General features: G+C 43.3%; 1 protein-coding gene across 1 annotated transcript; it reads left to right on the plus strand.

The window, feature by feature from the left end:
* dok7b (docking protein 7b) lies at positions 1-27,925 on the plus strand. Its single transcript, XM_061680433.1, has 12 exons — positions 1-54; positions 173-218; positions 910-977; positions 2,857-3,007; positions 5,158-5,358; positions 14,694-14,813; positions 16,555-16,665; positions 17,880-18,706; positions 21,216-21,290; positions 24,021-24,066; positions 24,138-24,260; positions 26,229-27,925. The coding sequence occupies exons 1-12, from the start codon at positions 1-3 to the stop codon at positions 26,366-26,368; spliced, it is 1,962 nt and encodes a 653-aa protein (XP_061536417.1). The 3' UTR covers positions 26,369-27,925.
* The last annotated feature ends 37 nt before the right edge of the window (positions 27,926-27,962 follow it).

Here is a 27,962-nt window from a genome sequence, read left to right on the forward strand (position 1 = left end):
ATGACGGATACAATTGTCGTGGAGGGACAAGTCAAGTTTAGAGATGGGAAAAAGGTGAAATTTACAGCTTTTCATCTTGTTATCAACTTTAAAGCTAAGGTCTAAAGCCCATGTGCTCTTTCGGAGGATGTGTATGAACGTTTGATTGTTTTTTTTCTCTCTGCAATCACAGTGGAAGTCTCGGTGGGTCGTTGTTCGGAAGCCTTCTCCTGTCGCAGGTAGGTATTTTCATTTTCTTCTTTTGGACTTGCACATATTTGCTGAATCTGACACTGCACCCACCTCATTAGAACTTTTGCATGTAGTCATAAACCGTCATTTGGATATAAGCAGGCTGTGTGCCTCCTCCTCATAGGGCAACGTTTGCACGTCAACACGTGGACGTTGCGCAATACGTCACGCGCTTGAGTCGATTTTATTTGATTTAAAAGACAAAAGACGAGTTCCTTTCACATTAAGAGTTTGGGTGTTCGGAGAGCTATGATTGAATTCCAAATAAATTATTTGGGAAGTCTCCGATCTGAACATCAACTGGGAGATTGGCATAGTGAAAGAGTTCATGGGCTGTGAGTTTGGAAGAAAGCCTTGTGCCAATAAATAAAAGCGCCAGCTTTATTTATATGCAAAAGGGGCTACTCTTGTGCCCCTTGAGAAATAAGGCAACGTGGTTGGAATGATGTTATGTGTGCGGGCGTGTGTGTGTTGGGGGGTCGATCAGCGATTGTCATTCTCAGCTGTGCCAGTGGATCAGCTCATTGTTTCAGGGTTTGCTATGGCAGCTGTTGCATCGAGAGACACACACCGCAAATGAAACAAAACTACTCTGTGTGACGTTATTAAGCATAAAGCAACTGCCAATGTGTAAAGCTTGTGTCACACTGTGTGTGTGTGTGTGTGTGTTTCCTGCAGACTGTCTGTCTGTGCTGGCCTACAAAGACAAGAAGAAAACCAAGGAGCGTCTTGGTGTGACACTGGAGGTAAAAAATAAATAAATAAATAATAATTGTGTTAATGCTTTTTGCTACAGCTCAGTGGTGAATCCCTTTAAGCGTGGACTGCTGTCACACTTTCTGTAAAGTCATACAATTGAGCACACTCACCGGACAACACACGGGTTTTATTGAAATTAGGAATGGGCATAATTACTGGAAGAGGTGGCAAAAGTACTCCAACCAGTCCCTGGTTCACGTTCCTCATTGTCGCTGCTGTCCCTTTTTTTTTTTTTGTCTTATAAATTCCCCAGATATCAACCAAGGATTCAGTTCGTCACAATAGCAACTGCAGTTGACTTTACCACTCTCTATTTACGTATTTTGCATATTGTCATCGGCAAACTTTTGACAAATTAAGGAGTAGAAAGTACAGATATCTGTTTTCAAATATACAGAGTAAAACGTAGTCAGAAAAAATGTAAAAGTAAAAAAACTGAAGAAAGTAAATGACAGATACTTGAAATATCTACATAAATACAGCAACCAAGTATTTTTTAAATTCGTTATTCAGAATTAATCGGACTAAGTGGAATCACTTTACTGTGTCTTTCAGCAACTGGGTCAAAATGAGTGAAAGCTGCTGCAGTTTTAACAGTTACAGTTTTAACAATAACACATCAGCTATGCAATGTTGAGCCCGCGTTGTGGTTCAACTCCTCCAGGCAGTGTTATTCTGTTCAATACAACAAACTGTAGTGCTTCCTAATTGTACACAATCCCATGACTCTGAAATCGTCATCCCCTGGAGGCTGGAGGGCCACATTTGCATCATCATTTGATGACTTAACCATCCATCCATCCATTTTCAACACCACTTATCCTTGTTAGCGTCGCGGGGCGCTGGGGCCTATACCAGCTGACTTCGGGACTTCACCCTGAACTGGTCGCCAGTCCGTTACAGGGCACATATAGACACGGACCACCATTCGCACTCACATTCACACCGTCACTGAGAACTGAACCCACGCTGCCCGCACCAAAGCCAGGCGAGTGTACCACTACACCATCAGTGACATGACTTAACCAATATCCGATATTATCAGATTTTGTTTTTTGACATTCGGTTGCAGCGTCTCTCGCCAGTCATACATATTTTGGTTAACCTTATTTAGCTAGATGAGCTGGACAAAATAGGATAGGCAGCAGTTCTACCCTTCTGCAAACCAAAGCCACAAGAATAAACATTTGTTAAATTGATGGCGGCACAGTGGACGACTGGTTAGAGCGTCAGCCTCACAGTTCTGAGGACCCGGGTTCAATCCCCGGCCCCGCCTGTGTGGAGTTTGCATGTTCTCCCCGTGCCTGCGTGGGTTTTACTCCGGGCACTCCGGTTTCCTCCCACATCCCAAAAACATGCATGAATTGGAGACTCTAAATTGCCCGTAGGCGTGAATGTGAGTGCGAATGGTTGTTTGTTTGTATGTGCCCTGCGATTGGCTGGCAACCAGTTCAGGGTGTAGCCCGCCTCCTGCCCGATGACAGCTGGGATAGGCTCCAGCACGCCCGCGACCCTAGTGAGGAGAAGCGGCTCAGAAAATGGATGGATGGATGTTAAATTGATACCTTTCAGACAGTGCGACTCAAAAATGAGCATTATTATTTGTGAAAACGCAGAATGTTTGATACAACTCTTGTATTCAGTCTCAAGAGATTGTCAGGTGTACCTAACGATGTGGCCACTAAGTGAAAATAACCAAGGGTCGGAGTGTCCAAAGAACAAAATTGTTGTGTTTTTCTATATTCTTTAGTAACAATTTGCGGGTGCAGACTTTCTTCACCGAATGTAGCTACAGTATGTGAGTTCTCCCATAAAAATACATTCTAAAAATATTAAATTTGTCAGTACAACTGTTGCTTTTCTCAGGGCATCTATGGTGTGGAACCAGGGCCGGGCCATGATGGTGTGAGCTTCACCCTCTCCATCCTCTGCCTGGCACACACACTGGTGCTGGGCTTCCACAGTCGAGAGGCCCTCCTGGCCTGGGACGCCCGTGTGCGCTACGGCCTGGGAGAAGGTCAGTGGTGCGGTCACAGGTGGAGTCTTCCACTGATCAGGCTCTAACCTTGAGCGCTTCAATTCATTCGACTACTTTATACTTAACCAAATCTATACTGTTAATTAGTGATACATTTACAACTCACAAAGGTTAGGAATATTCGGCTTTCGGGTAAAAATTCAGGATAAATCTTTTCTATCTTCTCTAACTTTCAGTACTTTCTGCACAACTAGCTGTTCTCTAACAAGGAGCTGAATGGCAAAACTGTTTTTTCTCTTTCATTTCCAATCACGTCAACTTTTACAGTATGCCTTTCAGTGACTCTTGCAGTCTTTCTGTGTCTGTTGCGACGTGCTGATGACACTCTGTGGACTCTCAGTTGCCACTTCCCTCTGAGAACAGTTTGAAGGCTCACAATGACGAGGTCTGGTAATCTACTGTTACGTGTTGTCTTGGTCTCGTGATGTCCAAATGTGATCGGCATGATGAAGAGGGCGCTTTAAATACAGATTCTCATCGAATTCTATTGGTCCATTCATTGATCAAACACCTGTGGTGAATTTTGACGTTCAGCTCCTTGTTAGAGAACAGCAAAATGTGCAAAAAGTAATGAAACCTTTCATAGGTGGACATGTGTGTTTAAAAGTTTAGAAAAGGTAAGTTTAATTTATACGTTAAGTTCACCTGTAAAGGTCATAGTGCATTGCAGGATCATCGGGTGAAATTTCACCCGAGGGGAAAATATTTCAAACTTTTTGTGCATAGTATACTGTAAATGTTTAAATGTACAGCAAGTCCTCGAGTTACGACGCACTCGACCTACGACGTTTCGACTTTACAACGCAAGTGCCTCGTCCGCCATTTTGTCCCAGCACCATAGCGCTTCTGCTTAGCTAGTGCATAGTGCTTGTCTGTGTTTGTGCGCCGGGAGTATCTTTGCCCTTTTCTCCCTCCTTTTTTCCTCACACTCCGCAGTAATGGTAAGTACAGCATCTTATTTTTTTGTTTTTAATGTATTTTAGTTTCTTTATACGAAGTGTTAACCTTTCCTGCTACGGTCACCTGGCCGTGGTCGGGAGACGCAGGGGTTAACTCCCTTGTCTCGTTGGCAACAATAAAGGCACGAAGCACGGATTTGCTGCTTTAATGGCTTTATTAGCTCCTCTGCACATCCTCCGCTAATCGCTACTCTCCCGGTCGCCGTCGCACTTGCCACTGTAAACACTCGCACCGGCGCGCACTCCTTCCTCCTTCGCAGTCCCGTCTCACTCACACATCGACGCACACGCCCACACACACTGAGCTTGCTGTCACAATCACGTGGGACAATGCCCGTAACAGAAGTATTTCGACTTTAACGGTGAAATCCTGACTTACGCGGCAATTCGGGTTACGTCGCCAGCGTAGGAACGGAACTCGTTCGTAAATCGAGGACTTCCTGTATTTGAATGATTCTCACAAAATTACTCCAGCTGACCATAACTTTGTTCCTGTGTGGCACACCTATTGTAGTGATGACTTGTCAGAATCCTGCTTATTTGAAATTATGTTTCGGATATTTCATTATTAAGTTGATATAATTGTATTCATATTTTTAGTTGAGCTCAAGTCATTACCACTGTGTCATGCTGTATAATGTAACCTGAGTTTTGTAGGTAAGACCGATCTACTCCTTAGTTTTCCCGGGCTGTGAAATTCTGCTTTCACCAATACAAACGTAATTTATCAAATGTTGCAAATGAGCGTGTTGGACGCGTGAATTTCAATGTGTCCTCCAGCCCACCTTCATATATGTAATGATACATACAATACATAATACATAATAAGTTGAATATGCTTCGAAAAGCGCAACTTTAGATAATGAAATCATGACGTAAATGAGTTCAGATATCCTTCAAATCAGCATGAGCCCTGGAACCTGTTGCACTTACATCAACGCCAGAGAGGAATTAACGTTCACAAAGGACAACGTGATTTCGTGAAAATTACTTTTGTTCAAATTCAGTTCTTCATCTTATTCTCAGGGCAGCGATCACAATGGACTGTTCTGGTATTCCAGTTGCAATCGATTCTATGCTCTGAGAATGAAATGACCTGGATGGATGAGAATATTTACAGCCACAGTTCTGTCTTCTGAACTTTTGTCCCTCTGTGTTTGGACGCTTCAGTCCACAGATTTGGTGTCAATGTGGAGCCCGGTACCAAATTGGAGATTGGCCCCGCCTCCCTCCACCTGTGCAACAACCTGTTGGCCCTCACCAGGGGCCTCCCTCCCATGATCATTGGCCACTGGAAGTTGTCCGCTTTACGTCGATATGGCGCCGTGCCGAACGGCTTCGTGTTTGAAGGCGGGACTCGATGTGGATTCTGTGAGTAAGACTTGACCTCAGAAGGTTGATGTACATATATTTGACCTCATGGAGGTGGAGCACAATCCTCTCCGGGATGATGTTTTCCCACCATGTGATGGTGACTGCATGAACCTGGAATGGAATGGATGATTTCAACTTCCATTTGTTCCAATGGGGGAAAAAAATAAATAAATTTTGTTTTTGTAATCATAGAATATATGATGCAGTTCTTGTATTGGATCTCATTAGAGTCTACAGGTGTACCTTATGTTGTGGCTTATGTTGGACTTTTATTGGAACTGATCACTTGGGGCTAATTTAAATACAGTGGAACCCGAGGTTACAAACGACTCTGTTTTCGAACTATTCGGGTTACATTAAAAATTTTCTTGGAAAACTTACCTCTAGTTACGTATTATTTTCGGTTTGCGACTGGTCTTGGTATGGACGAACGTAAGGCTCTATGTTGAGCTTCTACTCGCACTGCGTGATGATCATTGACTGTGCATAACGATTGGATGAAAGGTGAAAACAAATTGTCTGCTCCGTAGCATAAGTTATTGAAAGGAATTATGGAAATAAATAAACATTTCCATCCATCCATTTTCTGAGCCGCTTCTCCTCACCAGGGTGGCGGGCGTGCTGGATCCTATCCCAGCTGTCATCGGGGAGGAGGTGGGTTACACCCTGAACTGGTTGCCAGCCAATCGCAGGGCACCTACAAACAAACAACCATTTGCACTCACAGTCACACCTACGGGCAATTTAGAGTCTCCAATTTATGCATGTTTTTGGGATGTGGGAGGAAACCGGAGTTCCCGGAGAAAACCCACGCAGGCACGGGGAGAACATGCAAAGTCCACACAGGCGGGGCCGGGGAATTGAAGCCGGGTCCTCAGAACTGTGAGGCTGACGCTCTAACCAGTCGGTCACCGTGCCGCCTAAACATTTCCATGATATAAAATTTTTTGCAATTGGCTGGCGACCAGTTCAGGGTGTACCCCGCCTCTCGCCCAGAGTCAGCTGGGATAGGCTCCAGCACGCCCGCGACCCTGGTGAGGAGAAGCGGTACGGAAAATGGATGGATGGATGGTATTTCCGTTCATTCGAATGTAAAACATTACCTCGGGTTAAGAAAGTTTAATTGGAACTATGGAACTATGGAACATGGAACTAACTAATTAACCATTGTAGATGTAATGAATTGAACTTCAAATGTACTTTCTACGTTTGTAGCTGTAACTAATCGAGGTCGGACTGCATTACTTCCGACCAAATCATGCTTTGTATGTGTGTGTATGTGCATTTAGACTTCTGACGCCTGCCTGAATAACCATGAGGTCCACAGGCTCTTGTTTCTGTACTCCAATGACCAACAGCTATTAATACCAGGCATCCTTGTCGGGCTTGTTCAGCCAATCACATTCTTGCCGGTGTCGTGACAGCCTTTTCTTGTCTTCTCAGAGATGTATTAGCCAGCAGTCTGAGCGACAGTCGAGACGCGCCATCTGAGTTTTGCTTAAAAAAACAAGAAACAGAAAGCGAATCAAAGAGGAAATCACACGAGTGAAATCAACACGATATTCCTCTTATTCCTTTTCTCTCTATAACCTCAGTGTTAATTTTGTGTTTTATATTTTGTTTTATTAGAAAACCAGAATTTCTGTACGGGTACTTTCTCGAAACTTAACACTGAATTCAGCTGCATCCTCTCGCCAATTGTATAGAAATTTGAAGAATTTGACAACCACGTATATTCACATACGGCAACTTGAGGCACACTGCACATTCTTAATGAGGGCTAATACAAAACTGTATCAAAAAATATGCATTTACAAAGATAATAATGCTAAATGGTGTTTGACACAATGAAGTATTAGTTTAATACAATATAAAACATGTTTATTATTCTGTTTGTAGTTTGCAGAGATGTAGAACTGTACTGCATTATACTGAGAGGTGCTTCTAATATTTTGGTCTAGGGGGGCAAAATATTAAAAACGCTCTCCTTATAATGCAGAGCAGCTCCATACAACTGTAAACTACAACCACAAGAAACATATTAATATATGACTGACACGCGCCGTTTAATCTAAGCTGCATTAATATCTTTGTGGTGTATGTTTTTTTTTTTTTGTCTGCATCTTGTTTGATCCTAAAAAAAAAAAACATTATTCACAAACAATTATATTATGTGATTGTGCTCATTCTACTTTCTGCTTTAGTTGAAATATTGAAAAGTAATAATAAGTCATGTTATGATATAATTTATTCGTAAAGTGGGTTGCGATGGTGGGTCATCCTTTTAATGTTTTGAAATTCAGCTCAGTTGAAATTTTGGCAAACTGAAATATTGAGCATTTCTGCGAACACATTCTCTCAGGTTTATTGTTCCCTCCAGGCAGCCATTCGTTTGATTACATTTCAGTGTGCTATGAAACGTCAAACTTTGAGCACTTACTACCGTAAATCATCTCAAGGAAGGAATCGTTTTCGCTCCCCTGTAGGTCCCGATGTACAAGGAGGTTTGGGGCTCATCCTGGGTCAAAATGTCCCCATCTTTATGTTTTAAGAAACGATTAAACATGGTTGCTCATCACTGACCAGTAAAAAGAAGCAAACCAATGTGAAACATAAAAGCAAAACACTCTGCCTTAATTTTGCCATCAGGTTGATGGGGCACATGGTCATGTTGGACAAAAGTCTTAAAGCTTTGAGTGAGAATGAGCATCATATTGCCTCAAGGCAAAACAATCACCCAAAGTTAATAACTTATGCTTACAGAGTTCTTGCACGAGAGCGTTTGAAGTTGTGTGTGACATGAGAGACATTTGATGTTCCACTGTGTCCATTGGTCTATTTCGTCTGGCTTTGCATGTCAAGTTACAGTTACTCAAGTGCTTTTGCTGACTATCAAATCCTCATCAGCGCCAAATGGTGCAGAATAATGACTTGCATTAATTGCAAATAGTTATGAATAGTTTTTCGGGAGCTTGCGCTTTTGGAGAAGTGCATTTGGAACTAATCAATGATCAAATAACCCTAATTTCACAGGGAAAAAAAAAGAATTACAAAAAAAAACCCAAAACAAATAATTGAATGTGTCTCTTGGTCATCAAACGCTTGTGTGGAAAGATAATTTATCCTCGAAGGGCACCGTACACTCTGGCGGAGCTGCACTTTCACAGTCAGCACTCAGATGCTAACTAATACCTCTGGCTGCAGAGATGACAACCAAAGTGACATGACAAATTTTGTGACACACACGCACACACAGCAGTGGACAGTCTTGCTGTGAAAGCACTTTTAGTAGGCAGTAAGGCAATCATGATTTTGGGACTTTAGAAAAGTGAGCAGGTTCTTGCCGGCTTCTCAGTGTGAAGGCAGACACGACGTTGGTAGGCAAGCTGTTGTAACGAGCCAGCAGCACCCCCTGATCGATATTTGGAGCGGAGCCCGTCCGTGTTCTAGGCGTACACACATTTCCTGGCCTATCAGGTGAACACGTGTTCACGTTGGCTTTGTAGGCAACACACACACACAAATACATCCACAGGCAGCAATAAATGATCTGCTGCAGAGTTTGGAAAGCTGTCAAACGTGTGATAGGTGAAAGTAATTCAAAGCCCAGTGTGCTATGACAGCAATTTTTTCCATGTCCTTCAGTGGGCACGCACGCACGCACGCACACACACACACACACACACACACACAGTAGTAGGTTTATGCATTATTCATTTTTTTAAATATAATATTAACGATTACAGGTTAAATCGAATGAAAACCATAAATCACCAACTCAGGAAATTACAATATTACATAAGATACAATATTTTTCTTTATTTTTATTGAGCTCCTGCAATTTATTAACTTTAATAAATTTTGAAGTAAGACAGATGAGTGTGATTGTAACGATATGAGCTTGAAATATTTTCCGTCAGTTCTGTAAAGGTCAAAATATGCAGTTTTAGTTCAAGTTGTTGGGTAATGTACATTAACAGCGTCACCATCACAAGGTTATTAGAAATATGTTGAAGTGCAAACGATTTGGTCACCCTCCACAGTGTTCGCATTTGTAGGTGTCTTTGTCAGGATCTGCAATTCATTACTCTCAAACAGGGGTGTCACCAGATTTTATGGACAGGGAAGGCTAAGCCGTTTGGAGTTGCACGTGATTACACGATTTATCAGCAACAAAAACTAAGAAATAGATTTTCAGCATTTTTGGACATATTTAACAAAGATACAATGCAGTGTTTTATAAATATATATTTTTTTATTTAATTTTTTTTTATTTTTAGGCGTTAATAGTAAAGAATCAGTTGATCTAAGTCTACCCTCACACCGCCTCCGCTTGAGTCTCTGTCGGCTTGTGCTGCTAAGCGAGTCCGCTGCTTTTTAGGCCGCCGGGTCTTTCCGGCTTAGCATGCCGAGGCTAGTAGACGCTCCCGTGGCTATGAACCCGAAATCACAGGATGGTCGTAATTCCCCAAGAAGAAGCAGGAACTGAAGACAATTGCATTGCACAATTACTGAGCATCACTAGGGATGAAATCCAACGCCTGGTGATTGTCTGTGCATTCCAGACTTTAGGCTGTAATTCACTTTAAATGATTTGCAACGTATTAAAGTGTTAAAAAGTCAAAGTTTGAGTAATGATTGTTAATTTGTCCCATTATGTTTGGTCCCTTACAAAGTTTGTATTTAAATTGTTGCAATTCCTACCACTGATTTCAATGTAAGTATCCTCAAATTAAAGCTGAAAATATGCAGTTAAAGCACATCTGCTTCATTTCATTTCATTTAAAATCTTTTGTGGTGGTGTTTGGTGCCTAAAAGATGAGGATTGTGTTAATGTCCCAATATTTATGAACCTGACTGTTGTTAACACCTGCAAACAGCAAGTTCACATTTGCAGCAGTTCACAACTAACATTTATCTAATATCATGACCCAAGTCACCCAACATAAAAAACAAAGAAATAAACAAAAACAATCATAAAATAAAACCTTAGTACAATACATCATACTCGCCAGGGATGCTTATTATTTATAGATCTTAAAATTCATCCTCTTTTTCTTTGCTCCACAGAGATAGCTAATTAACTAACTGTAAGTTGCTGGAAGTGCTGAATAAATCATTTTCTAGGTTCAGAGATATATTATCACAATATCCAGTTTCCCTTCAAAAGTCTGCCTTGAAAATGAATTTTTAATCATCTTTGACATTCATCTTCCTCCGTCACCCATTGTGCAAATGGAAAGACCATTTACCTCTGATCAACAAATTAGAGGCTAGAAAAATGGAAACGTCTCTCAAAGCCTTTGTGAAGGCCAAGTTTTGTGAATCGGAAATTTGATTGGTTAAAAAAAAAACAGCCATTGCTAATGGTGCGTATTTGTCATGGGACAGTACTCTGGATTCCGAAGGCCTTTGGCAGATTACATTGACTTGGCAACACATAGAAACTGAAATCTGATTGGACAAAAACAACAACAGAAAAATCTAACATACATGCGACTTGAAGCAGGACAGCCAAGATAATAGAAAAAAACAAAACAATTTCAGGTCGAAAACTCAATTGCCGTGAAGTTGGGTCATTGTGTAAAATGTAAATAAAAAAAGAATACAATGATTGTAACACTGTTGTAACATGTACAGAATTTGGCTTGAAATTTACACATCTGTGAAGGCACCATTAATGCTGAAAGGTACATACAGGTTTTGGAGAAACATATGCTGCCATCCTTCTTATTTCAGCAAAACAATGCCAAACCACATTCTGCGCGTGTTACAACAGCGTGGCTTCGTAGTAAAAGAGTGCGGGTACGAGACTGGCCTGCCAGTCCACTCTATCAACTGGACAAAATCAATGATACTCCCAATAACAGCAAACTCATGGACTCCTGCAGATCAAATCCCAGATTACCCTATTCCTATAGGAAACATCAAGTATTTAGATATTAATATTTCGTCAAAACTCACAGAACTAACCAATCTAAATTACACACCACTTCTGGAAAAAAATCTCATCTGATTTAAGACGCTGCAATAACTTGCCTGTATCATTCCTGGGAAGAATAGCGACAATAAAAATGAAAACCTTACCTCAAATAAATTATTTATTTTCAATGATTCCACATTTAAGCCCACATTTAAATGGTTTCAACCCTTTGATTCAGCTGTAATAAATGGTTATTTAAAAAAAATGAGAAAAATAGAATTAGTCTATCCACTCTTCAGAAAAGTAAACAGGAGGGAGGCCTAAATGCTTCCAACTTTAAAGACTATTATTTAGCTAACCAATTACAATACCTCATCAAATGGTTGCGCCACAAGGAGGAGTATGATTCTTGGCTAGAATTGCAACAAATAGACTGCAACAACATCAAACTCCCATTTATTTCCACAAGTGTTAAACGCCATAAGTACTTCAAGAACCCAATAATCGCCTCCACCTTAATGGCTTGGTGGCAAAGTTTAGAATCTACAGGATCTCAATTAGCCCGGGGTCGGTGCTGCGGGTCTGCGTGGGGCAACCCTCTTCGTCGGTGGTTGTCCGGCCTGATGGGCCTGAAGGAGCCATGCCTCTTAATCACTCACTTAGCACACGCTCACACCCCTCACTGTATATATTTTTCTCACTAATCACATCTGGGCATGTATACATATCGAAGGGTTCCCGGGGGACTGGTATGGGGTCTGGAGGGTGTGGATGTCGGACCGGATTTCAGGCTGTCTGTCCTGCTTCCCGGCACTGGGTCACTGCGGCCCCCACTGGGTGGCCAGTTGTCGGGGCGCCTTGGGGCCGGCGGACTGCCCTGGGTCCCTCGGTGTGGTACGTCTCCCCGTCCACCGGGCTGCTCTCGGGTGGACCCCAGGGCCCCTTGATTGATTGGGTGGGGTCCTCAGCCTCTGCGGTGCGGGCACAGCAATTGCAGGACACTTCTGTCAGTCTTTCCTGTCCTTTCTTCACAGGGTGTAGCACTACAGCCCAATGCATCACTCATATTTAATGTTTCATTGTTGTAGATAATGTAATGACTTACCTATTCTCATCCTGTTTACAATTAGTGCTTTGTCTTTTGTCTTCGTTTCTCTCTCCCCTCTAGAAACTTTGTTCTGTTTTACTCTTATTTTCAATAAACTTAAATTATAATCCTAAGAGACCACAGCGGAAGAAGGAAGGAGAAAAGGATCTATACAGGCCGGCCAGACAGCGGGATATAGATGGGAAGGATGTGCAGCAGGTTAGGGTGATTAAGCATAGAGATGGAAATATGTTGACTGGTGCCAGTAGTGTGCTGGACAGATAGAAAGAATACTTCGAGGAGTGGATGAATGAGGAAAATGAGAGAGAAGGGAGAGTAGAAGAGGCAAGTGTGGTGGACCAGGAAGTGGCGATGATTAGTAAGGGGGACGTTAGGCATTAAAGAGGATGGAAAATGGAAAGCCAGTTGGTCCTGATGACATTCCTGTGGAGGTATGGAAGCATCTAGGAGAGGTGGCTGTGGAGTTTTTGACCAGCTTGTTCAATAGAATTCTAGCAGGTGAGAAGATGCCTGAGGAATGGAAGAAAAGTGTGCTGGTGCTCATTTTTAAGAACAAGGGTGTTGTGCAGAGCTGTGGGAACTATAGAAGAATAAAGTTGATGAGCCACACAATGAAGTTATGGGAAAGAGTAGTGGAGGCTAGACTCAGGACAGAAGTGAGTATTTGCGAGCAACAGTATGGTTTCTTGCCTAGAAAGAGTACCACAGATGCATTATTTGCCTTGTGGATGTTGATGGAAAAGTACAGAGAAGGTCAGAAGGAGCTACATTGTGTCTTTGTAGCTCTCGAGAAAGCCTATGACAGAGTACACAGAGAGGAACTGTGGTATTGCATGCGGAAGTCTGGAGTGGCAGAGAAGTGTTAGAATAATACAGGACATGTACGAGGGCAGCAGAACAGCGGTGAGGTGTGCTGTAGGTGTGACAGACGAATTTAAGGTGGCGGTGGGACTGCATCAGGGATCAGCCCTGAGCCCCTTCCTGTTTGCAGTGGTGATGGATAGGCTGACAGAGGAGGTTAGACTGGAATCCACGTGGACCATGATGTTTGCAGATGACATTGTGATCTGCAGGGAGCAGGTGGAGGAAAAGTTAGAAAGATGGAGGCATGCAGAGGGATGAAGATTAGCCGAAGTAAAACAGAATATATGTGCATGAATGAGTGGGGTGGTGGGGGAAGAGTGAGGCTACAGGGGGAAGAGAGAGCGAGGTTAGAGGACTTTGAATACTTGGGGTCAACCGTCCAGAGCAATGGGGAGTGTGGTCAGGAAGTGAAGTAACGGGTCCAAGCACGTTGGAACGGGTTGAGGAAGGTGTCAGGTGTGTTATGTGACAGAAGAGTCTCTGCTCGGATGAAGGGCAAAGTTTATAAAACAGTGGTGAGGCCAGCCATGATGTACGGATTAGAGACAGTGGCACTGAAGAGACAACAGGAAGCAGAGGTGGGTGGCGGAAATGAAGATGTTGAGGTTCGCTCACGGCGTGACCAGGTTGGATAAAATTAGAAATGAGCTCATCAGAGGGACAGCCAAGGTTCGATGTTTTGGAGACAAAGTTAGAGAGCGCAGACTTCAATGGTTTGGACACGTCCAGAGGAGAAATAGTGAGTATATTGGTAGAAGGATGATGAGAATGGAGCTGCCAGGCAAGAGAGCTAGAGGAAGACCAAAGAGAAGGTTGATGGATGTCGTGAGGGAAGACATGAGGGCAGTTGGTGTTCGAGAGGAGGATGCAGGAGATAGGCTTACCTGGAAAAGGATGACGCGCTGTGGCGACCCCTAAAGGGACAAGCCGAAAGGAAAAGAAGAAGTAGCGGCTGCCTCGACTTCAACTTTTCGGCTGACCTGACCGCAGTAAAAAAAAAAAAAAAAATTTAAATTATTATCTGTCATTTATTCTTATTATAAAGATTCATTTTGAACTCAAAACTGTTACATATTGCTTGTTAAAAAGTAGTGCAATAAAAATAAAGATTTTGCCTGAAAATGAGGAATAATCATGATTAATAATTGTGATTACAATATTGATCAACATAATCGTGAATATTATTTGGGCTATAATCGTGCAGCCCTTCCATGCATTCTGAAAGTTCATATACCTTTTGAAATGGTTGTTTTTGTAATTCTGCTTGATGTTTACACCATATATGTATATTGTACGAATACATTTTTTTGTAATCAAGGTGTGATTGGAAAAGATAGCCCCCCCCCCTGAATAAATAAAGGTATAAATATATACTGTATTCATTTTATTTTCTAACTTCCTATTTTTCTAACTTCCTATGTTTCATGTATGCTGCAGGGGCAGGAGTTTTCTTCTTATCCTGTTCAGATGGGGAGCAGATCAGTTTTCTGTTTGACTGCATTGTCAGGGGCATCACCCCCAGCAGGGTCCCGCGTGGGCTGCGACCGACCCGGCCAGGTGAACACGCACATGCATGCTTTGTGACCTGTTGAGTGTTCACCATTTGTTTCAGGTGTCAGGCTGACGGACACGCCACATACTCAAAGCCCTTCAGTATCAACCTTTGATCAGTGGGCCAAGCCTTTGTACATGTGAAATTACTTGTTGCTAAGTTCACGTGCATTTCTAAGACACTGTACGGCAAAGAGAGGCAGTGTTGTGACATCTGAGTAGAGACACGGGATGTGGAACAAGGATCTGACAATAGCTTTTTATAGAAACAAACATGCTTGTTCCACTGTGACTGCCCTGCGTGTTAACACCGGAAGAGACCTCTTTATGCACCACAATACTAGTTAAACTGATATTCACACTTAGTGTACTGCCACTTGTCAAGTCATGTAAATTCTGGCCCGGATCTAGTTTATTGGTAATATGATACACAATACACAAAGTCATAACATTGCCTCAGTCACCAGTATATTCGTATACACTTGCCGGTCCCAACATGAAGGAAACCTGCACCTCATGATATTAAATAAAATCATGGAACAAAAAAAATCTGCCTTCACATAGTAGAGTTTTCATTGACTATTTCAGGGAGTTATTGATTAAATGTGTCTTATTGTGGCATGCTGTTGTTGACATCATGTGTTCATCTAAAAGTGCTTGTGATGGGCTGCCTTCACATTTTTTTCTGAATAAAAAATGTAAAGACTGTCTGCTGTTGGACCTGGCTGGCAACATTCACTGCTGTTAAAATTAGTATAGCCTAGCAATGCTAGGAGGGAGGGATGTCAGTTGACACCTCACAAAGCGTTGTGAAGAAACTTGGCATGGGCACCTTGCGCATTAGGTGTTAGAGACCTGAGGCACACATCCGGGGGTGGGGTTTTTGTCACTTATATGCACAAAATGACCCACTGCATTGTGCAGTTGTGCACGCACGAACACACGGGCTCACGCTCACCTCATCCTCACCTTCATGCAGACGTGCGGCATGAGTTTAGTTTGGTTTTAGCACGGCATTACAATAATAATTAATTTGAATCCAGCACAATAGTTTTCTATCCATCCATTTCCAACACCGCTTATCCTGGTTAGGGTCGCGGAGCGCTGGAGCCTATCCCAGCTGACTTCGGGCGAAAGGCGGACTACACCCTGAACTGGTCCCCAGTCAGTCGCAGGGCACATATAGACACGGACAACCATTCGCACTCACATTGACACTGTCACTGAGGGGGAACTGAACCCACGCTGCCCGCACCAAAGTCAGGCGAGTGTACCACTACACCATTAGTGACCACATTAGTTTTAACTTGGCTAAATAACTTTTAAAATATAATGCCCAAAGCAACATTTACATTGGAACATTTAAGCATGTACGTTTTCGTCTCTTGTCTTTTCTTGGATAGGAATTCATTGTAGTGGGCTGGAAAAAGAGGTTGTACAGAACGCTCTACTTAGGACCTTCTAATGAGATGAACTGTGATTGAACAATGTTAAAATAAAGTGAGGATATGTTGTAAAAGGAATACTGAATACCAAGTTATTTACATTGGCACACCTTTGCATTATTTGTGGAGCATACGTTAGGAAGTGTTTAATACTTACTCAGTCCGTACAGTACCTATGTTTTATTGCCTATATTTTTATAATGCAGCTTGTTAGTAGTAGTCTTGGGCTTTGTATGTATTTTTTTCCCCATTGGTACGCATTTATAAATTTCTTCTTTTTTTTTCTGTTGATATCAAATCAGAGAACCTCAATGCTGACCCGGCATCAGTTGAAGAACGCATCAACCAGGAAGCCTCAGAGCTGGAGAAAAGACTCAGCATGCTGTCCACTTGCAGCCTAGCGAGCAGCACAGGTAAATCTTCTCTTGACCAGGGGGTCTCAAACTTTTGGGGTCCAGGGATCCCTTACAGTGGAGAGTAAAGGAGTTTCCAAAGACCCTCCCATAATCCTCGCACCAATTAAATATAACAACCATTTGCCATCCAATTTAAAACGTTTTCTATTTTCGTGAAAAAAAAGTTGTACTGATGTTATGAGAATAAAGTCGTATTTTTCCAAAATAAAGTCGTAAATGTTCTGTACCGCTTATCCGCACTAGGGTCATAAGCGTGCTGAAGCCTATCCCAGCTACCTTCGGGCGAGAGGCGGGGTACACCCTGAACTGGTCACCACCCAATCGCAGGGCACATATAAACAAACAGCCATTCTCACTCACATTCACACCTTCGGGTAATTTAGAGTCTTCTATTAACCCACCATGCATGTTTTGGGGATGTGGGAGGAAACCGGAGTGCCCGGAGAAAACCCACGCAGGCACGGGGAGAACATGCACACTCCACGCAGCCTGAATAGAAGAATGGTGAGGCAGATATGCTAACCAGTTGGCCGGCGTGCCGGTAAAATTATTATTTTGAAGTCAAAATGTAACAGGGGAAGAAAGTCATATTTTAAGTGAATTAAAAAAATGCTTTATTGTCAGAATAGTACGCCTTTATTCTGTAAAAGATGACTTAATTCTACATGCAGTACTCTAAATACTATAATATCACACACACAAAAAAACACCTGTTGTTATAAAAATATAATAGAGCTCTAATCCTGGAATAATATGCCTTTTATTTTAAAGACTTTATTCATACAGGGATCTCAGATTTATGTGATGATACGTCACAATCATATCAGAGCTTTTAATTGGCAGGTAGGAATGAGTAGTTGTTTTACTATATCTCCCCAAGTTATACATTTTTTTTTTGCAAACCCTCAAACTACAGCTCACAGTCCAGGGGTCCTTGGTCCCCAGTTTCAGAAGCTCTGCTCTAGACGTCCACCTTTGAATGCAATAGTCCTGCGTCCTCTATGACAGAGAGAACCCAAGTTCTTGTAAGTCTTATTTGCAGAGTCATTACAAAGCCACCCTGGTCCTAATAAAAGACAAAGGTCCACTCGTCTATGTTATCATGTTTTGGATGAACTCTTTCATGATTTCTTCACAAGAAATCACGAAAGAGAGTCTTTGTGAGCACTGTGGAATGGTCACTTAGCAGCTCTTGATGGCTTTCTTCCCAGCCTCCACTTACAGCTGCAGAACATCTGTTGCCGGGGACGACCGTAGCAGCATTTCCAGCTCCTCCTCCAGCCAGTCAGACACCAGCTACGGGAGCCGACGTACTTTCTGGGCAGAGCCGTTAGCGAAGTTGCACCTCCCCAGCGAAACGGCATCAAGCTCGTCCACGCTGAAGGTCTTGACCACTTCGGATGACCGCCTCTATGCTGCTGTGATGGGAGACTGTGGTCCATCTTCCACACAACTCCATCCTCGTGGTCTCCATGACAGTGGGCGTCAGAGCTCGTTGGACAGCGGCATTGGGATAGCGACCGGGAGCTCAGGCAGCTTCTCCTCCTGTACAGGGAGTGTGGACATAGCCCCTCAGTGCTCAGGGGAGGAATTTGGCTCCGTGGCCAGTCTACCCGGTCCTCCTCCTCCCCCCAATCCTCCGCCTTCACCTTCCCAGTCCACACCTCGCCTTGAGCACAGTGATGGCCCCTCGTGTTCCTCTAGATGCATCTGTCAAGCATCTCAGAGGTTTAGTGATGAGTGCCAGAATTCCAGCCTGCTCAGATTACACTATGATACGCCCAGAAGTGTGATCCAAAACAGGGCCCTGAGGGACCCCTCGGCTATTCAGGAACACAGCACGATGTGCGGAGATCGCCTCGCAAGTCAGGACCAAGCGCAGACAGACGGGCTTCCGGGACCCGAACCTCAATGGCAGGCTTTAATGCAGTGCTCCCTCACCTGGCCCCGTGAGAGGACGCCCCCTGTGGACACTGAGTTCAAGTCCACCCCTCAGCAACTACTCTTACCTGGAAGGTCACCTTCTGGAGAAAAACAGGTACTGAAGCTTTCACATCACCACTACTATTCAGGAGACTAGGTCAGCCTTTCACAACCTTTATTGAGCCAAATAATATATATTTTCGATGAGAAAAATCTCACAGCACACCACCAAACAAAAATGTCACAAAATGTAGCTCTCAACTCAATTTACTCACAAATCTACTACCACAAAGCTGATATACTCACAGACGTAGTCTGTTGTATAAATGGCACCAGGTGGATACACAGGTCAATTGAGCTATGAGGTCTTAATGGTCCATATTTCAAGAACAGGTTTTTGCACAAGAAAATGAAACTGGCAGTCTTTTTCAATAATAGCAATCCATTTTGGAGCAATAAATGAGGAACTGCCTTTGGAACGCCCCTTTTTCACCACCAAAATTGACATGCACCCCCCATGTCTTGGTGTGACGTCAGTGGCAGAAGTGGAGAATAAATTCATAGCTGGTATGGAAAAGGAATGTATTATTGATGAGGGATTGTTCTGCCTGTCGTTATGCCACTGTCATTTTATGGCATGTATAGATAAACACAGATACATTATTTGTAGACTTTACACCAATCTGATCAGCCTGATCGGTATCGGCCGATAATTAGCGTTTTATGCTGATCGGCCGATCGGCTTTCATGTCATAATTCGCCGATCCGATCAATAACGTCATCGATCGGCTCCGCACAAGATATTTACTCCACGTCGCCGTCGCGTATGAATCCAAAAGTTTTTTTATTTTTAGCCTTGTTCCGTGTCTTGTGGCATAGTACCGTAACTATCTGACGGCCAATAAAGTTTTTTTCAATCTTGTCGGTGAAAAAAACAAGTCATCGGTGTGGAACTATTTTGCGGTGTCTCAGACAAACAACACGTAAGTTATGGGGCAATTTAGAAAAAAAAACAAAAAAACGGGCAATTTAGAGTCTCCAATGAATGCACGTTTTTGGGATGTGGGAGGAAACCGGAGTGCCCGGAGAAAACCCACGCAGGCACGGGGAGAACATGCAAACTCCACACAGGCGGGGCCGGGGATTGAACCCGGGTCCTCAGAACTGTGAGGCAGACGCTCTAATCAGTGGTACACCGTGCCGCCCACTATTTTTTTTAACCTGCCCTGTTCAGCTGCATGGCCATGCAGAATGGTGGATCTCTATGCCTTTTGTGCTGGAACAGCTTTGCTGTGCAATGGGGAATTTGAAATACGCTCTCTGCTTATTTTTAATTTTGTTTTAATTATTCTGATGTTTATTGAAAATGCAGCCGGTGAGACAGGTTTGAAAATGAACAAAAGCAAAACGAAGGTCATGTTCAATCGTTAATGTCCACAAAAAGACATCAAAACGGAGGGCTATGTCCTAGACACCGTCGACAACATCTATTTAAGACAACTTGTAACAATGGATGGAAATACAAGCACTGAAGTTGAATGCCGCATAAGGCTTGCCTGGGAGGTTTATGGAAGGCTTAGTGTTATATTCAAGAACAATCTTCCCATTTGCTTGAAAAAAAAAGTTTGCGATCAATGTATTTTACCTAGCCTCACTTACGGTAGTGAAACTTGGACTACGAATGCAAAAGTTATACGCCAAATGTTGAAAATAAGCATTTGTGACGATACAAGTTGGAGAAGTCAGCAGACATGAGTTGCTGACGTCATTAAAAAAATAAAAAGTCTTAAATGGAAATGGGCTGGCCACGTTGCCCGAAGAGCTGATAAAAGGTGGAGTACAGAAACTATCAACTGGATACCACTGGACACAAAGTGACCACGGCGAAGACCTAAAAGTAGATGGATAGAAGAAATCATTAAACACACCGGAATACACTGGCAACAAATTGCAAAATATCGTAGTAGTTGGAAACGTGAAGAAGAGGCCTTCATCCTTCAGTGGATTGATAATGGCTGATGATCATGATATATATATATATATATATATATATATATATATATATATATATATATATATATATATTTATATATATATATACTTCGAGGTTTCACAATACTGGATACGTCTGTGAAAAAACATGACATGAGTTTCTGTTAAACATTGCAGAGAACTGCTGTTTTCCTTTTGATACACTTGTCTGATAACGCAAAGGCTATCAAAAAAGGACCATGTGACCTTGTGTGTAATTAATCCTCAGATGGCTTCTGAGACCATTTCTCATCATGAGCACATTATCATCAGAGCAGCGTGTGATTTCTGATATCTCGTTTGTGTGTGTGTGTGCGCGTGCTCGTGCACTGCTTTACCAGCAATAGTGGGCTTGCAGACTTACTGAGTAGTGATGAAACTGGCAGAAACAAAAGTGTGTTGTTGACTGAATGACAAATGGCTTTTCTTTACTCGTTCTTTCCTGAATTCTGAAGTGTTATCAGCTCAGTGTGGTGAAAATTTAAACACTGTGTTTTGTGTAATAAGATGACGTCCGCTTTATATTTAATGATGTTACTGGTTAAACAAACAGTGTTGCTTGTCCCTCCCTTAACGCTTGTGTTTTTGCACAGTGCTGTCATGGGTTTGATAACTACATCACTCCAGAGCAGTGGCGCTCAGCGAAAAGCAGAAATTTAATGATGCAGGTAAGATTTGATCTGCTTGTTGAACTTTTTGGGTGGCTTTTGCTTTACATGTAATGTTGGGCCTCGGCAATAACACACTGATAAAAAGGAATATTAGGCTTTCAGATTAAATTTAAGGCTGAACCTCCATCCATCGATCCATCCATTTTCTTCCGCTAATCCGAGGTCGGGTCACGGGGGCAGTAGCTTTAGCAGGGAAGCCCAGACTTCCCTCTCCCTAGCCCCTTCCTCTAGCTCACAGGTGTCAAACGCAAGGCCCGGGGCCCACATCCGGCCCACCGCATCAATGTATGTGGCAAATCAAGTGCATCGACTTTATGTTTCTTGCTAAAATAACAACATTGCAATTCGTCTATACCCTTTTATATAACGTTGATTGCAAACATGTTTGTTACCAATCCCCATTTCAAAATAAACTGAATTAACAACTTTTTACTGGCTTCTGGTTTCAAATATAGTTATTCATCGATTTTTCTGTGCATATGTAATAACATGAGGCAATTGTACATTTACTGTATATGTGTTTGCACTCATGACAGCCCTCTGAGGGAAACCATAACTACGATGTGGGCCGCAGCAAAAATGAGTTTGACACCCCTGCTATAGCTCTTACGAGGGCATCCCGAGGCGTTCCCAGGCCAGCCGAGAGGCGTAGTCTCTCCAGAGTGTCCTGGTCGTCCCCGGGGTCTCCTCCCGGTGAGATGTACACCTCACCTGGGAGCCGTACAGGATGCAATCAGATGCCCGAGCGTCCTCATCTGGCTTCTCTCGATGTGGAGGAGCAGCGGCTCAACTCTGAGCCCCTCCCGGATGACCGAGCTTCTCACCCTAATCTCTAAGGGAGAGCCCGAACACCCTGCGGAGGAAACTCATTTCGGCCGCTTGTATCCGGGATCTTGATCTTTCGGTCACGACCCACAGCTTGTGACCATAGATGAGGGTAGGAACGTAGATCGACTGGTAAAGTGAGAGCTTCACGTTTTGGCTTAGCTCCTTCTTTACCACATCTGACCGATACAAAGTCTGCATCACTGCAGACGCTGCGCCGATCCGTCTGTCGATCTCCCGTTCCATTCTTCCCTCACTCGTGAACAAGACCCAAGATACTTGAACTCCACTAGGGGCACGAGGTCATCCCCGACCCAGAGAGGACACTCCACCCTTGTCCGACTGAGGATCTTGGTTTCAGATTTGGAGGTGCTTATTCTCATCCCAGCCGCTTCACACTCGGCTGTGAACCGCTCCAGTGATAGTAGAAGAACACGGCTTGATGAAGACACCAGAATCACATCATCTGCAAAAAGCAAAGCTGCAATACTGAGGCCACCAAACCGGACCCTCTCTACACCTCGGCTGTGTCTAGAAATTCTGTCCATAAAAGTTATGAACAGACATGGTGCACTCGGATTCAGTGTCCCCCACCACCCCCGAGACGTGGGTGAAGTTCTGCCGGAGGTGGGAGTTGAAACTCCTTCTGACAGGGGATTCTGCCAGACGTTCCCAGCAGACCCTCACAATACGTTTGGGCCTGCCAGGTCGGACCGGCATCTTCCCCCACCATTGGAGCCAACTCACCACTAGGTGGTGATCAGTTGACAGCTCTGCCCCTCTCTTCACCCGAGTGTCCAAGACACGACCACAAAGTTGCAACCTAGGGTGTCCTGGTGCCAAGTGCACGTGTGGACACCTTTATGCTTGAACATGGTGTTCGTTATGGACAATCCGTGATGAGCACAGAACTCCAATAACAGAACACCACTCAGGTTCTGATCGGGGGGCCGTTCCTCCCAATCACGCCCTTCCAGGTCTCACTGTCATTTCCCACGTGAGCATTGAAGTCCCCCAGCAGAATGATGGAGTCCCCAGCGGGAGCGCACTCCAGCACCCCCTCCAAAGACTCCAAAAAGGTACTCTGAACTGCTGTTTGGTGCATAGGCACAAACAACAGTCAGGACCCATCCCCCTACCTGAAGGCGGAGGGAGGCTACCCTCACGTCCACCGGGGTGAACCCCAACGTACAGGCGCCGAGCCGGGGGCCAATAAGTATACCCACACCTGCTCGGCGCCTCTCACCGTGGGCAACTCCAGAGTAGAAGAGAGTCCAACCCCTCTCAAGAGGACTGGTACCAGAGCCCAAGCCGTGTGTGGAGGCGAGCCCGACTATTTCTAGTCGGAACTTCTCGACCTCGCACACCAGCTCTGGCTCCTTCCCTACCAGAGAAGTGACGTCCCTAGAACCAGCTTCCGTAGCCGGGGATCGGATCGCCAAGGTCCCCGCCTTCGGCCACCGCCCAGCTCACACTGCACTTTAAGTTTAAGTTTCTTGTTGCTTTCTCTGAAATCATATCTCAAGTAAACATGGTGTACATAGTGTTTTATTTTTATTTATCTAGGAATCGTCCCATTGAGATATAAGATCTCTTCTTCCAGGGAGTCATGGGCATGACCCATGTTACCCATTTTCATAAAAAAATTGTCCGTCCATCCATCCATTTTCTGTGTCGTTTGTCCTCATTAGGGTCCAGGTGACTGGGCAACAAGCCGGGTACAACCCAGACTGGTCACCAGCAAATCGCAAGACACATATAGACAAAAATCTTTTTTTTTTTTTTTTTTCTACTATATGGGAGGACGCTGGAGTCCTCTCTCGACTGTGTGGCAGACGTGCTAACCATTACTCGACCGTGCTGCTCAACCATGACTAAATTATTCGTACGCTTGCTTTCTAGGTTGGCAACTTCTCATCAGGTCCATGGCCTGCTGCTGATTCACCAGGTTTGTTATATCTTCAGTGTGCTTGGGTCACTGTCAATATGTGTCACCAACTTGGATGTGTCATCATGTAGACCAGCTGTGTGTGAGAGAGGATCGCCATGACAGCCATCTGATGAGGATGCTCTCCTCGGTGCCACCCTCCGGCCCTCTGCAGTCTATCACACTGAGTACAGCCAGGTCATACTCAGCCTGTGGTAGGTTTTTTTTGCACACAAAATTTAACTGTGTATGTTTTTCATTTTCCATTCTATGAACAAGGATTTCCTTTTTATAGTACGTACACGCACACACAGCTCTGGAAAAAAATTACAGGACAACTGCAAGATTAAACAATTAAACAAAAGTTTTCTCTGAGTACTTCGGTTTCCTCCTACATCCCCAAAACATGTATGGTAGGTTAATTGAAGACTCTAAATTGCCCATAGGTGTGAATGTGAGTGCAAATTGTCGTTTGTTTATATGTGCCCTCCGAGTGGCTGGCGACCGGTTCAGCGTGTCCCCCGCCTCTCGTCCAGAGTCAGCGGGGATAGGCTCCAGCACCCCCGCGACGCTAGTGAGGATAAGCGGTACAGAAAACGAATATGATGAACATGAATGATGACTTCCAAATCAAGGATAACTTTGGGGACAATACTACTTGCTGTGCTTGTGTCATGATCACATACAGTCGATGTTTGCAGAAAATGACATTAACACTTAACATTTGATTGTTTTGCAGTGGTCTCTTTATTTTTTTCCCAAGAGCTGTATATATTGTATATACACGTGTACAAAATTGTTGGTACCCCTCTGTTAATGAAAGAAAAGGGCCACACTGGTCACAGAAATAATTTGAATCTGACAACAGTAATAATAAAAATGTAATGAAAAATAACAAATGAAAATCAGACATTACTTTTGAATTGTGGTTCAACAGAATTAAATAAAAATAAATAAACAATTTCATCAAACAGGCCTTGACAAAAATGATGACACCCTAAATCATTTGTTACACCACCTTTTGTGCTGTAATCGAATGATTTTTGTAACTTTCAATGACACTTCTGTACCTCTCAGCCGGTATTTTGGAGCAAACGGCTCCGGTTGTCTCATGTTTGAAGGGTGGTTTCTCCACACAGCCTATTTCAGCTCCTTCTACAAATGCTCGTCCATCCATCCATTTTCTGTACCACTTATCCTCACTAGGTTCGCGGGCATGCCGGAGCCTATCCCAGCAGAATCTGGGCGAGAAGCGGGGTACACCCTGAACTGGTCGCCAGCCTATCGCAGGGCACATATAAACAAATAACCATTTGCACTCACATTCACACCTATGGGCAATAGTCTTCAATTAACGCACCATGCATGTTTTTGAAATGTGGGAGTGAGTAACTGGAGAAAAACAACGCAGGCACGGGGAGAACATAAAAACTCCACGCTGGTGAGGTCGGATTTGAACCCGGGACCTCAGAACTAGTTGCTCACTGTGCTGCCTCGCAGATGTTCAATAGGATTTAAATCAGGGCTCCCAGAAGGCCACCAGAATGGTCCAACATTTTGCGCTCAGCCATTCTTAGGTGTGTTAGCTGTGTGGGTTATTACCCATTTCTCTCTAGAATACTTGGGATACTCTTGAGATTTCATTGTACCCTGTACAGATTCAAGGAAAGCAGCCTCAGTACATAACAGAGCCTCCTCCATGTTTTACAGTAAGGACAGTGTCCTTTTCTTAGTATGATTCATTTTCGCATCTAGGCCTGTTTGTTTTTTAAAAATAATTCTGTTGAACCACAATTCAAAAGAAATGTGTGATTTTCATTGGTTAATTTTCATTTATTACTACTTTTGTCAGATTCAAGTAAATTCTGTGACCAGTGAGTCTTTCTTTCATTAACAGAGGGGTGCCAAGAAGTTTGTCTGTGTAGATATATTGTACAGTACATATACTACCATACCATTTCCAAGTAACCACACAAACTTTTAGTCGTGTATGTATACAATTTCTCAAATCTGTGTATAATTGGCGCCAACCATATGAAGAGTTTGACAAAAAAAAAAATCACACTTCAGTATACTGAAAATAACCAATGATGAAACAGATAAAAAGAAAGGAATGAAAGAACATGTAAATGTACGTCCAATTCTTCTGTTTGCTCCCACGCTGTCACCGCTTTCATATCCAGAAGAGGGCTCCATCATCAGGTACACCCACCGAAAGAACAGCGCCATGGAAACGGCTCAGCCAGTGGGTGTGGAGCACCCGCTGGGCAGGGAGGGCCGAGGGACTCAGATGGACAACAGGCGGCAAGGGCCACCGCACTGACTTTGTTACCACCTAAGTGGATAATATTTCAGTGCTTATTCACTGCAGTCTCAGAATAAGCTAAACATCTCCCTTTAACCTCCAGTTTTCTGCTGATCCGTAATTACCGAACAATCCATTCCACTGATAATACAGTAAATGCCTGGGAAGTCTGTGGATGCTTATTGATGCGCAGTAATCCCCCGCATATTCACGGGTCATGTTTCTTTTTTTAAAGCTACATGATTTGCTTAAAACTCACCTATATGTGGTTCTCTATGTATTTTTGTGCTTGCTATTAAGGCCCTAGCTGCCAAAAGATGTCGCCAAACCCAACCTTCCTTGGATTTTTCTGAACTCAAAACATCTGTAAGCCATTTATTCAGGGTAATGTAATATATCAAATATAAAATACAGTATAATCTATTTTTCCAGCCTGGTAGAAGTGGTATTTGATTGACGGTTGAGCAGGACGTGGTTTTAGCACATTCAACAGACACGCCCACAATGTTCCAGAGCAAAGAGAACAGTTTGATTATTCACCCATTTGAAGCCTCATTTAAAATGTAGATTTTTTTCAATTATTCAAATTTGGCAGGGTTGTTCACAACTTTACAATTTCACTTTACAAAGACTTTAAAATGTTATGGGATCATAGTTTGTGGTTTATTTATGGATTAAACTATTAATATAGGCAATGACTTGCAGTGCCCAGTCCCTATCCCACTCTGAATAGCGGGGGATTACTGTATTTGTTGGGAGTTTATTCATTAGTGTGTGGTGTCATCCTTACCTGCATATGTTAATCCCACAGAATAGGTCAGATCCCTTGAAGATTCATATTAGGTTCCTTTTTTTTTGCTGCATGACCGTTAAATCTGATGAGGCTCCCGTTGGAGGAGAAAGAGGCTATTCAGCAATATATTGAAATGTCACCCTTTTAATTGGTTTACCTTGCACTGTTTGGGTGTGCATCCATCTGGTGCGCTTAAAGGTTCGCCCCCACCTGGCGTTACACGAAATTGTTTCTTTTTTCACAAAGCCGGCAGACAATATGACCGCATGACAAACTCAGGTCCTGCTGTCATTTGACTGTTTGGAGTCCCGGCGCGCTTGGCAATCATTCCACATCAGAGCTTAAGTGTGTTCGATTGAAAAAGCAGCTTCAGCGTTATTTCTCAGGTGCACAGTTCAAGTATCCAGTGAGAGAGTGATGAGTCAGCCAGTACCATTCTTCATCACAGTAATCGATGCCTATGCTCGTGGTCCGGGAGAGGGCACAAACTGATGAATGGTAAGGCTCTGCGTGTGATCCAATTTTCCACCCCTCTCTTGATGTCATCAAGACAAATAGGCTCATATTTGACGCCAATTTACTTTTATGGGACTTGTGTGTCTGAGGAAGAAGATTATGATGCTGAGTCATAGGATGTGCGTATTTTCTCAGCAGTAGTCCGCTCATTTCACCACATGGATGGATTTCCCTGACAAAGCTTGTAAATAGCAAATGCGTTTATTTATGCCAAATTCATATGAATGATATTAAAGTATATTTTTCAAATATTACTCTTTGATGTTGTTGCCACATATTGTATTAAATATTAAAGATTAGTGC

This window comes from Phycodurus eques, chromosome 6, assembly GCF_024500275.1.
Source record: "Phycodurus eques isolate BA_2022a chromosome 6, UOR_Pequ_1.1, whole genome shotgun sequence".
Lineage (NCBI taxonomy): Eukaryota > Metazoa > Chordata > Actinopteri > Syngnathiformes > Syngnathidae > Phycodurus > Phycodurus eques.

Coding starts and splice junctions, on each gene's coding strand:
- dok7b (XM_061680433.1), top strand. CDS start 1: ATGACGGATACAATTGTCGTGGAGGGACAAGTCAAGTTTAGAGATGGG. Junction 16,666..17,879: donor CAGCCTAGCGAGCAGCACAG/GTAAATCTTCTC, acceptor CTTTCTTCCCAG/CCTCCACTTACAGCTGCAGA. Junction 21,291..24,020: donor GCAGAAATTTAATGATGCAG/GTAAGATTTGAT, acceptor CTTGCTTTCTAG/GTTGGCAACTTCTCATCAGG.